Source organism: Pseudorca crassidens, chromosome 15, assembly GCF_039906515.1.
Source record: "Pseudorca crassidens isolate mPseCra1 chromosome 15, mPseCra1.hap1, whole genome shotgun sequence".
NCBI classification, from domain to species: Eukaryota; Metazoa; Chordata; class Mammalia; order Artiodactyla; family Delphinidae; genus Pseudorca; species Pseudorca crassidens.
The window spans coordinates 50,555,733-50,568,248 of NC_090310.1; the positions used below are offsets into that span (position 1 = coordinate 50,555,733).

Below are 12,516 nucleotides of genomic sequence, written 5' to 3' on the forward strand. Positions count from 1 at the left end.
AAGAAGAGGCCTCAAGCCCATCCCAGCTCTTCTCCACCCTCCCATCTCCCCAAGCAATCAGTCTTTCAATATTTTTTTGACCATAGATTAGTTTTGCCTGTTCTAGAACTTCAGAGAAATGGATTCAGACAGGATGTAGTCTTTTGTGTCTGGCCTCTTTCACTCAGCATGATATTTTTGAGATCATCCATGTTGTTGCATGTCACAAAGTTCTCAATAAATATTGATTTGCTGATTTTTATCACAGATTTTATTAACCAGAGATTTAAGTCAACTAAATATATTTAAATACAGTTAGTATAGTTGAATGTCTTTTATTATGCCTTGGTTGGGGGGGTGTTCAGCACTGCTGTGTGTTGATGATTCAGCAAAGGTAGGGCAAGTTTTGTAGAAAAAGAAAAATGAGGCATCATCTTTTTAAAATTAAAGAAGGAAGATACCCAAAGACGCTTACAATTTGAACACATGAGACAGGCTAGACAGGAACTGGCCACCAGCCTCTGCCCTTCTTGCAGGTGTAAGTGTGATGGCTAAACGTAGCAGTTTTCACAGGAACATTTTTCTGGAATGGTCACTTACTATAGGCTACACCCAAAGGCAGGATGCAAAGTGGCCAAGGAGGAGTCTGCACATTTGAGTTTTTTCTGCAGTAGTTCCCCATTCTCCAGGGAGGGAGGCTGAGAACTGGATGGGAGGAAGTAGAGGGTAGAGCGTCCACTTGATGTCTGTTGTGGGAAACGTGACTGGCTTTTTGGGGGAGTACCAACTAGTTGCAAGAGTCTCAACTGAAAATTTTCCAAAGAATCCCCTGTAGCCCACAACTGTCTTCTCCAAAAGTAGGTTCCCAAGCTCAGGAAGGGTGAGGGGCACCATGCTCTTTGGCATGAGAATTTCATGTTTATTAGTGATTTGACATTTCTGTTAGGGTTAATCAGATAGTTTCCATCCCTTAGAAACCTATGTTCTCTTATTATTCAAGGGGGCTAAACTCACCTCTGGCCTGGAGCTGACCTCGGTTTACATGCACACCAGATCCCCACCTGGAGGCATCTGCCATCTCAGGTAGCCCTCTCGAGTTAAGTCAGGTGGCTGGATCTAAACTCTTCAGCTAACGGCCTGGCTCCTTTCTGAGGGGTGTGTGGAAAACAGGCCACAGGGGCACAGAATCAAAACAGGTTCAAATATGGGGAACTCCAAGGAATGCACATTTGAAGACCTTACCAGCCCTTCGTGAATTTTTTTCCCAGTACCAGCATTTTGCTTTTAAACCATTCCTTAGTACCCTAATTAGGGAAAATTTGGGGGTAGAGGTGAGAAGGGGCAGATAGGAGGTAGGGGAGATTGGTTTGTATGGAAACGTTGGTGAGAAAAGTCTAGATGGGATTACATATGACAACTGGATGTCTTGCATTTAGTATAATTGGGAAGAGTGGGGACTGCGGTACATTAAGACAAAACACCCACGTTGCTACTGCTTATGGTTCTGATCTTAGATATGTCCCTTCCAAAATATGGACTAGTTCTCTCATCAATGATCATCAAGATGGGACACATCACCATTAAGAAGGTGCCTTTCTGGGAATTCCCTGGGAGCCCAGCAGTTAGGCCTTTGTGCTTTCACTGCGGTCGCCGGGGTTCAATCCCTGGTCGGGGAACTAAGATCCTGCAAGCCACGTGGAATGGTCAATAAATAAATAAATAACAATGAAGAGAGAAGGTGCCTTTCTTAGGCTGTTAAAATGCCAAAATTCCTAAACCATCCTTGGTGACTTTGAACCAATGTCACGAGGTCAGTTAGCTGCTTTCTTTTATTCCCTAGCATGATGAGATCTAATACTGAAAACATTGTCCATGTTGATCCACCCATTAAATGCAGTAAATAAATAACCACAAATTAGCCACCGTTTTATTTTCTCATAACTCAGTATGTTGGAAAATATTTTCCTTTCACCCTTGCAGCCCATCATGCCCCACAGTTTCGGAGGGTTTGAGCCACGATCCGGCCCCTTTTCCTCAGGACGTACCCAATATAGGGGCCAAAATTTTGTCCACCTTTCAGGGGAAATCAGTCTTTTCCCTAAAGAGATCTCCTCCAACATAGCATTAGGTCCTCCCGCAGAGGGGTTGGCAGAGGCGTCTGCCAGCCCGCAGGTTTCCTTCGACCTTGGTTGTGACCTAGAGTGTCGCTGTTAATTGCGAGGCTCGCCTCAAGGTAGAAAATAGCATCGGTTTCCACTGCCACCCCAGAGAAGCCAAGTTCTGCTGCCGGGCGACGGCGCTGAGACAGTCTTCCAGGCTAGTCTCCGGCCACCCAGAGCTGCTCGGAGGCCGCCTACAGGTGCAATCCCGGCACTGCGGCCTGGGCAGCGGGACGGGGAGGGTGCGAGCCCCAGCCCATCTGCATCGCTGCCTGCCTCTTGCAAAGCCTGCGCAGGGCCCTCCCCCCCGCCCCTCGTGCCAGCCGCCCTCTGCCCCCGGCTTCCCCTCCTCTGCCCCGGCGCGGTTTGGAAAGGAAGCTGGGAGCCCTCCGAGGCTCCGCAGACTCGGGTTTGGAAGAGGGTAGGGCGCGGCCGAGGCTTCCCCTCGAATCTGCGGCCAGCCTGGCTCCGGGAAAGTTTTTCAAAGTTCCCAGCAGCGCCTGCCCAGGTCGCCTCCGCGGGGCGAGCAGACGGCGGCCAGCGCGCCAGCCTCGCCGCCGCCGCCAGCCGCGCGCTCTGGGCGACTCTCTCGCTCGCTAGCTTGCTCGCGGGAAGCCGGCCCGGCTCCCGGCGGGCAGGCCCTCCTCCCGGGGCGAAAGCCGCAGCTGACGCAGGCGGCTCGGAAGGCGGAAGCTGCCCCGCTCCGACTGCTCAGGCAGCGCCGCAGGGCCTACACCTGGGGCCCCGACGGGCGGCCAGAGGCGCCCGGCCCGAGGTGCCCGAGGGGGCGGTCCGCGCGGGGGGCCCCGGGCGTCTAAGTGGCTTAGCGCGTCCCAGAGCAACGGAGACCTTCCGTTCCTCCCCGCGCCCTACCCCCTACCCGCCTCCCGCCTGGCCCAAAGCGCCCGAGGGCGGGGGTCTGCGCTGGGCCCCCAGACGTCTACGCGTCCCTGCGCTTCCCTGAGCCCCCTGCCCCTTCCAAGATCCTCCCTGTACTCCCCCACCCCATCCAACGGGAGGGAAGGGGCGTGTCGATGGTGGATACGCCCCTCATGAATATTAATAAGCGCGCATGCGCCTGCCAGGCGCGCTGGGTAGAGGTGGCTAGCCCCGGCCGCGGCTCCCAGACGGGCTCTCTGAGTCCCTCTCCGAGAGCCGGGCGGGCACGCGTCATTGTGTTACCTGCGACCGGCCCGCGAGCTGGGTTCGGGTTGTTTTTTTTTTTTTCCTCCCCTCCCTCCCTCCTCTCTAAGCAGCTGATCTGAAAGGGAATAAAAGGCTGCGCATAATCATAATAATAAAAGAAGGGGAGCTCGAGAGAAGGAAAGAAAGCCGGGAGGTGGAAGAGGAGGGGGAGCGCCTCAAAGAAGCGATCAGAATAATAAAAGGAGGCCGGGCTCTTTGCCTTCTGGAACGGGCCGCTCTTGAAAGGGCTTTTGAAAAGTGGTGTTGTTTTCCAGTCGTGCATGCTCCAATCGGCGGAGTATATTAGAGCCGGGACGCGGCGGCCGCAGGGCCAGCGGCGACGGCAGCACCGGCGGCAGCACCAGCGGCAGCACCAGCGCGAGCAGCAGCGGCGGCGGCGGCGGCGTCCCGAGTGCCCGCGGCGCGCGGTGCAGCGATGCGGTCCCCACGGACGCGCGGCCGGCCCGGGCGCCCCCTGAGCCTCCTGCTCGCCCTGCTCTGCGCCCTGCGAGCCAAGGTAAGAGCCCGCCGGGCCACTCTCCCGACCCGTCCTCTTCTTTCCCCGGACGCCTGCGGTTGAGCCTCTGGAGCGGGCTCGGTAGCCCTGGGGCGCCGGCTCCCGCCCCAGCCCCTGCGCCCAAGAAGCTGCACTTGGGCTGGGGGAGCCCCCTGGCTCCTAAATGTACACTCCAGGCTGGGCAGAGCGCGCGTTCGCTCCGGTCTTGCTCCCGGGGTGGGGGGGGCAGTCGTATCGGTTTGCTCCCACTCTAGCCTCTCAAGCCCGGGAATCACGTTGAGTCCTTGCACCCAGTTTTGTAAAATTATTTTCACTTGGCGCCAAGGGCTCGTCGGGGCGGGCGGGGACGGAGTCGCCACTTCCACCCCCGAAGAAAACAACTTTCCCCTGCGCTGACCTCCCTCCCTCCCTCTCTCGCCGGCAGGTGTGCGGGGCCTCCGGCCAGTTCGAGTTGGAGATCCTTTCCATGCAGAACGTGAACGGGGAGCTGCAAAACGGGAACTGCTGCGGCGGCGCCCGGAACCCGGGGGACCGCAAGTGCTCCCGCGACGAGTGTGACACGTACTTCAAAGTGTGCCTCAAGGAGTACCAGTCGCGCGTCACGGCTGGGGGGCCCTGCAGCTTTGGCTCAGGGTCCACGCCTGTCATTGGGGGCAACACCTTCAACCTCAAGGCCAGTCGTGGCAACGAACGCAACCGCATCGTGCTACCTTTCAGTTTTGCCTGGCCGGTGAGTGACGGCCGGGGGGCGGACGGACAGTGGTTTGCACCCGTGGGCCGAGCTCTGCTTTCTCTTGCGAGAGGAGAGGGATTTAAAGGGCCTTGGCTGGAAGCTCGGCGCTAACCCGGGATGTCTCTGTGGTGGCGGGGTTAGGGAGCCGAGGCTCTGTAGCTAGATCTCGGCAGGCCCCAGCCCCAGTGCTTTTTGCTAAGCGCACGAAAGTGGGACCCCAGAGCGGATGGTGGGGCAAGGCTCCTAGGAAGGCCGGTTGAAACTTACAACGTGAAGGCCCGAGAGTAACCGCCCGAGCCAGGAGGTCATTATAGATGATCTTTGCTCAGCCTTATTAAACCTGATGCGCCGGGGAAGGCGGCTCGGCACAGTTCTGGCCTCCGAACGCCGTCCAAATTGGCACCCTCGCGTTTCCCGTGAGCAGCCGGGAGGGCGGGTGTGTCCTTCCTGGAGGGTGTGGGGAGCCCACTTCCCGCTGCTCCCCGGGAGATTTCGATGCGTGCGGGGGCGCGCTCTGGGCTGAGTGTAAGGCCGGGGGGCGGCCGCCGCCGGGGGGGCGGCCGGGCTTTCCCCAGAGCTGTGGGCACGGGAGCCACCCGCCCCCTGTCGGCCCCTTCCTGCCCTCGCCCCCGCGCGGCGTAGCCCTTGTGGCCTCACTAACAGTGGTTCCCGGGCTCTGGAACAGCTGTGTTTGCAAACTTCCCCGGGAAGGGCGGGGGTGCGCCCTCGTCCGGTGGGCGCGCGGGCCCCGCGAGCGTCGGGGGGCGTGCCGAGGCCTGGAAGGGGCGGCCCGAGCGAGGCAGCCCCTGCGGGTGCAAGTGCACAGACCCACGACTCCGGAGCCGCTCGAGGCTCGGGCCCCGCTGGCCGATCCTGCAGCGAGGCCCTGGCAACGTCTCGAAATGGGTGGAAGGAAGATGAGTGTGATTGCAGAAGGGGAGGAAAGGGGAAAATGTTGGTGCCCTCTGCCCCGCTCCTGCCGTCCAGGAGGCGTGACTCAGTACCAGGACTGGGGCTTGGCCCGGCCTGTGCTGGGCGGGTGGGTGGTGAGAGGGGGAGGTCGGTGCCCTGGGGAATACTCTTCGCCACGTGCTCTGATGGGGCGCACTCTGCTGCCTCCTATCGCGGGCTAGGGCTGCAATCGCAACTGTGAGAAGGGAGGGGAGAGAGTCAGCCTTGGAGTATGTGAGAAGCTCGGGGTGCCTCTCAAGGCCCACGTTGACTGGGGCTGGCGTTATAAAGTGCCCTCTGCCTGGGTGGGATGAGACATTTATCAGAACATGCCATTAAAAGGGGCTTATAAAAACCTGTGGTTTGTGGAATTCTCTGAGAATGGAGGACTGAGTCTGTTGCGGGATCTCATTTTTACAAAGAGTGTTTATCTTGTTTGTTAATCCCCTTTAGGGAGAACTTTAAGCTAAAGAGGTTGGCCGCTTTTTAATCTGGCTGGGCCCAAGTTGACTGTGACGACTGACCGCCCTTGCCCTTGTCCGTGTGTTTGGAGGTAGGGGGAAGGGGCCTGCAGGTGGTTACACCCGCCTGGAGGATCAGTCCGGAGCCCCTCGCTTTTCACAAGACCATAAAAGGAATCTTATTACTGATGTGGAAAAGCTGCAGGGCTGGCTGAGGTTCCTCTTGGAGAGGAGGGTCAGAGAAACGGCTGGGATGAACACAGGGAGCCTTGCTCCCCTGGCTGGCTGGGGAAAGTGACCCAGAAGGTGTGTCTGCCTCCTTTTGACACTTGGCAGAGAGCCGAGATGGGGAAGAGCGGCAGTGGTGTGTGAGGGCAGGGAGACGATTGATTTGCTGGTGCTCGTCTGTGGTTTCAGGCCCCGCGGGTCACCAACCATGAAATAGACTCTCGGCTTTTCTAGAATGGGGGAGACGGCTGGAGCTCACACTGAGAGTGTGGTTCTTTTGAAGCTGGGCCAAATGCCTGCTTCCCTCCTAAACAAGTCCCCACCCCACCGCCCCAAAAAGGCCTGCTGTGCAGTGTAAGCTTGACTTCCCAAGAGAGAGTGGAGGTGGGGTGTGCCGTGTTATTTTCCCCAGCACGGTTGGAGAAACACCACTGTCTGTAACTTTCAAGAATGATTCCAGTGTGAGTGTTAACTGAAGTGAAAGCACTTAGGTAGCTGGATTAGTACCGAAGTAGATCGCACAGCTTCACTCAGTTTGGCAATTAAATATTAGTGAGCATGTCTATTTAAAGCTGATATCTTAAATAGGTAATAGCTGAACTTAGTATAGAATTCAAGATGGAACAAGGAGGATACAGGGTTTAAAAAAAAAAAAATCTAAACTACCTTGGACTTCCTGGCCCCTAAGCTTCTAACCCTTAGGCAGCCACAATTAGTGTCCGTGTGGTTCCTCCCAAGTTTGCTGACAGTGGCAGAGAGGTGGTTCAGGGTGCACAAAAGAAGGTCACTTTAGAAGGTGGTGTAATTATGTGTTTTGTCTGGAATTATGGCCCCAATCAAACAACTGCTTGTGTTCTGAAGAGGAAGAGGAGAAAACGATTTGGTCAGATCTGAAGTGTAATCCACAGGCCAGTGTCCTTGTGAGAAGCTCTGTGGTGTGGGCCTGCCCTCCAGACAGTATCAGATTGTGTCCCACTTGGGGTCCACTGCCCGAGCCGCAGCCTGGTGATGGTTTTCTTTCGTGGCTTCTAATAAGCATAGCAGTGCTGCTCAGAGGGGCTTGACTTGAATCAACTAGCCTGATTTATGATCCTCCAATCAGGGGACCCAGTGATAAGACCATGCATTATCGGAGGTAATTAGGCTCAACGGGAAATGATTGGGGAATAACCATTTAGAAATCACTGAAATGGTTAAGTTGCACTTCCCAAAATTAGTACTAAATCCCAGGAGTGCCTGATAATTAAAAGTACATTAGTGTAATTACCACTACCCAGTCCCAAAAGCTTTTTAGGAACTCCAGAGCCCCAGTTAGCTGTACTGATGCTTTGCTGGCCCTGGAGTGAAGTGAATCTGGAGAAATTTGGGGGGAAGCAGTTCAGGTACCTGGTCTCTTGGCCTCATATTTAAATGCCATTGACATTGACAAAAGGCTTGCTGAGATCAACTTCCATCTTTTAGGAAAACCCAGTGAAGTGTGATTCTTGCATACCAGAGGGATGCCAGCTTTGGCATCACACTTGAGGCCTGAATGACCAACGGCCAGGGGTTTGGGTAAATCGGATGCTATAAGGTTAGTCGCAGACCGTAACTGACATGCCCTTGCCTTTATGCCTTCCTCTGTGCTTTCGGGTCCCTAGGCCTCCGCAGATGGGTAGCCACGTGGAGGGATGGGATTCTCATTTGAACTGGCTCCTCTCTGCAGTCAGACTGTGCCACCCACGTGGTCAGCATGCGTGCATACAAATAGCACACGTGTGTACGTGCTCAGAGCAAGCGACTTTCTGTGTATGGGGAAAACACCCTTTGCCCTAAGATACCTACCTCGAACTAAAGTGATGAAATGATATGTCTGCATTGCAAAACCAGGCTGGAGAGAAAGTTGAGCTATGCCTGCTTCGTACTGAGTGTCTGCAGAATGGCTACTCCCCCCATGGAATCCCTATTCAAGATACTTGGTTTCTGATCGTTCTTTCCTCTTCCAGGTGTAACCTCTGTGTGTTCTTCCTCCTTGTTGTCTTGTTTCTTAGCAACTTATTCAAACCTCCTGTACTTATAGGAGTTTACAACCCACCAGCTCCACACCCATAATTCTACAGGGACTTCAAGCATTTTTCAAGAATGGTGAAGCTTTTGGCATGGAGGCTGTTTGGGGGAGTTGGATGGTTAAGGAGGAGAGGCAGCAGCCACTTACAAAGCATGTAGCCTCCCAGAAAGCCAGCAATCTGAATGCTGCCTAAAATCTTTACAGCAAATAGTTGTAAGGGACATTTTGGATGGAAGGTATGTGGAAAGTTTAGCATAGAGGAAAAATGTTATTCATGAAAAAACGAAGCCAAGGCAACAGGGAGTCTTCACGTCCTGATCTGAAAACAGGAATGCAAACAGAGGTCTTGGCCGGATTCGTAGCAGCCACTGGCCCATTGTAGGAGGGCCAGAACCTGGTTCCAATGCCAGGCTTTCGAGATTAGTTACAGTGTAAGAATGCGTAATCTCTGGATATGCATACAATCAGCATGGTAATCCATAAAGGCAAATATTCCTGAGAACTCCCCCTTGGTAAGCGTTCAGAGGCATGTTCCTACGCTCTGCCCCTTCAACCCCCAGGGTGAGGTTCCAAGCTGCCCCAGCTTTTAAATACATTTAAAAAAAAAATTAGCCCTAAACAAACCTAACCTAGTTTTCAACTTTAGGAAGACGTTTGTTTTAGTATGCATGGGAAGTGATGATTCTTGTGTTCTCTAGAATGGTAGAGGCGGAGGGGTAGGGTTCTGGGTTCAGAAATATCCCGCCTCTAGCTTGGCATGGGGCGGGGGTGAGTGGCTGTGTTGTGACTTCTTGCTGGTTTCTGATCACCGCGTGCACTACCCTGCCCTGTGGCCCTTGTTTCTGTGGCACCAGTGACATTTGTCTCTGGTGCACTGCGTGTGCTGGGAGGACACAACAGCGTGGCTCGCAGTGGTTAAAAGTGGCACATAAATAGTCAAACATTCAGGGCCCTCCATCAGTTCAGCCCAGTCTTTATGCGCTTCTGGTAAACGAGTAGAAAGGCATCTTGTTCAGGCTTGCTCTGTGTGAACCGGACGGTTGTGCTTGGCTGGTTTCTCGGTATTCTATCTATTAACCTCGCCACCCTTTTGTAACTGGTGCATTTAATTATCAGTGGGATGCTTTTCAAACAGGTAGGGGTAATGATGGGAAAGGGGGTGGGGGGCCTCTCATTGAGAGTCTCAAATCTGGATATGAGCTTCGGGGCCCTGCTTGGTGAGTCTTTGAGGTGGGCTTTCATGAGAAAATCACCCTTTGTAACCAGATCAGACTCTATTGAAATGTCAAGCCCTGCAGACTAAATTGCTTTCTGTGACTGAGGTCTCAGCCGGGATGCCATGGGGTGGCTGTCCTCCCTCCGTGCCTCACCTTGCCCAAACACTGCCACACATGAATCGTTGGAGCGAGCGTGCATGTACCCACTCATGACATCTCTGGAGCCTTTATTGAATACGTTTGTGCTTGGAATGTTTTATACTCCGGCCACCCAGACGCAGGCAGGACAATAGTGTGGCCGAATTGACTGAAATGAGGATTACGGGGAATAATGCAGCCGCTGCACAAATAATGCAGATACAGGGCCAGCCACAGGAAGCGACAGTTGAGTCAGCAGAGCACAGGGCCCCAGACCGACCTGGGGCCGCTGCCTCTGTACAATGGCCCTGTGGGTGCTCCCAGGGCGCGCTCCCTACCGCCTGCCCTGAAGCCCGGGCTTTTGGATGCCGCACGTGTGCCGTTTGCATGGTGGGCTGTTTGTGTCCATCAGCTTGGCAGGAGGGGAAGCAGCAGCTTCTCAGGGCTCAGTTTGGCTGCCACTGTTGCCAGGAAGAGGAAGCTCTCAGCTGCCAGCACAATTACCTTTGTTTCTCACATCCCCCCCTTCTTAATATGGCAATTAAGTGCTTACCACTCCGCCCGGTGCCAAGGTAACCACCATGGGGCTGGATGGGCGCGGAACACAGGCCTCCCGCAGCCCCAGTGCTAAGGGCGGGAGGAGGCGCTGGGGGCCCTTCAATGCCAGGACCCTCGTGGAGGTAGAGTTCCATGGGCATCCTCCCCAGAGGTCCTCCTGAAAGCTGACCATTGCTCCTTCCTGCTGCACGAGAGGGAGAACCAGCTGCCGTGTTGCCAGGTTTCCCTGGAGCTGGGAGGGACAGAAGCGATTCACACTGTGAAGCCAGACTGAAGATCTGCTGGCTGCCCATCCCTCCTGCTTTACCCCCAGGCCGTTTTTCTGGAAAAAATGTAAGGAAAAATAGACGAATGCCAGGTAGCTTTTTATAAGAATCCTGTTCTCCTAGTTTGAAACCAAGAAAAATCCAGGTGTTTGCTGTCTTTTATGTTTTTTGCGGGTTTTCTTTTTTTTTTTGTATGAACTTGTTAATAAGTTGAAACACCTGCCCGTCATCTTGCCTGCACCCCTTCCCAAGCCGTGAGAAGGGCCCTGGGACTTGGCCTCTCTAGGGTTAGGTTTGCAGTGGCCACTTGGGTGTGATGTGATTGTAGTGGAATGCCAGTTTGGGGCCTGGTACCTGGCCTTGATGGCATAAGGTGCCCATGATCTGGATCCCGGAGTCGGGATGTACATTCTGGGATGTGCAGAGGTCAAGCATGGGCCTGGGAAAACTTAAAGTTCCCTAGCAACCAATAATCATTGCCAAATTATCTCGATTGTGTGGGGCTGGAGTGGGAGCTTAAGAGTGCCTCCTAATAGGAGCCTTGGAGAGAATCCTTTTCTCTGAAGGCTGGGTGGGAGGAATCCTTCTGCCCCAGGAGGCGAGTCCTAGAACCACAGTCCCTTCTCTGAAACAAGGGAGAGAGACGGTCCAGGGCTGCTGCTTGAATTTTCTACCAACGCCTCGTTGTCAGTGCTGCAGCCCCCAGCCCCTGCCCCACCTTCACCTCCTAGAAGGCCATTCATGGGGAAATCATGATGCCAGCTGGTGTCAAGGGCTCTGTACTCCTCTTTCCCCTCCAGGTGGGGCATGTTGGTCAGCGACTTCTGAGGTCTCCCAGTTCTGGAAGGATGAGTCCGGGAGAGAGCCTGGCCTTCTAGGATCTTGTGCAAGAACCAAGGATGCCCTCGCCCTTGAGCTTTAAGCAGAGTTACTACTGTCACACCAGCTCGGTCCCGGGATGCCTTCCCTTTCTGTGGGGTTGTGGGCATAGTATGTGTTTAGTGCCTGTACAAGTCTGAACAAACTCCCGGGTACCAGTGCATTTAATCAGAGGATTAATGACAACAATATGTGGAAGTGGAGAACGTGGGTCTCGACGTGACCAGCAAATGAAGGGCTTCATTATCCAGAATCAGACCCACATCTGGCCTCATTTGGACTTGGCTGTCATGTCAGATCAGTAGAGAAACCTCTAATTTCTTGGTGCTCTCAGGGAAGAGTCTGGTAATTTGTAGGAAGTCCTAAGAAACACTGAGGCAGTAAATAAGGTGTAACTTCCACTAATAAAACACCAGTGACGACAGCAATGAATTTGGACCTCTGGCCACTTGCAGGAGAGGGCTGGGTATGTGCCCCGGCTTGCCCAGTTTTGCTTGCTTTTCTGAGCATTTTCCCACAGTTATCAGTGAGCGAAATGGAATCCTCCTCTGCTTTGAGTATGAAACATATTTCGGCTGAATTCCAAGGCGGGGTCTATCACAAGATATTTTTATGTTCAGAGACCTGCTGGGTCGCTGTGTGAGCAGTAAGCTTGCTTTGAGTTATGAATGAAGTTCCTTTTTCTTTTTTTTCTTCCCCCCTCTGTTTTTGCCTTCACCTCGTAGGTGGCACTGTATTATTTGATCAATATACGCTACTATTTCCGACGTACTGGTACCTGCCACTGACAAGGCGGGGATACATAAAAGGGTTCATGTGCCTTTCCTCCCTACTCTCTACCCCTTTGGATACATTTCCCCAGCACCAAGATAGCAGAAGGTTTCTTGAAACCCTGGTGTTTTGTGAGACCGACCTCATTCTAAATTACAAATGAAGATTTGAGTAAAAGTGGGAATTTGCTAATGGCTTGGATTTGGCAGTGGTGGGGGGCACGGGGAGGAGGTGGAATTCTGAGATAAGCCTGGAAGATAAAAGGTACCTTCAGTAGAATGGCTGGCATCCCGCCAGTGTCCAGGGAATTTGTTTAGTTAGTGGACTCTGATTATTCCTGGAATGTTAGATCTTATTGACAGATAAGTTTATCAATAAATACAACCCATGGGGTGCAGCGCTTTCTTCCTTTTATACTTTGGTCCCT

At 53.6% G+C, this 12,516-nt stretch overlaps 1 protein-coding gene across 2 annotated transcripts in view; it reads left to right on the forward strand.

Moving 5' to 3' along the window:
* The first annotated feature begins 3,219 nt into the window (after positions 1 to 3,219).
* JAG1 (jagged canonical Notch ligand 1) overlaps positions 3,220 to 12,516 on the forward strand; it is a 35,737-nt gene continuing 26,440 nt past the window's right edge. Inside the window, exons 1-2 of one of the 2 annotated variants that reach the window (XM_067707480.1) lie at positions 3,220 to 3,840; positions 4,265 to 4,570. In XM_067707480.1, the coding sequence (XP_067563581.1) occupies positions 3,760 to 3,840; positions 4,265 to 4,570 (387 nt within the window). In that variant the 5' untranslated portion in view covers positions 3,220 to 3,759. The remainder of the gene's footprint in view (positions 3,841 to 4,264; positions 4,571 to 12,516) is intronic. The other variant, XM_067707479.1, reaches the window with a different exon arrangement.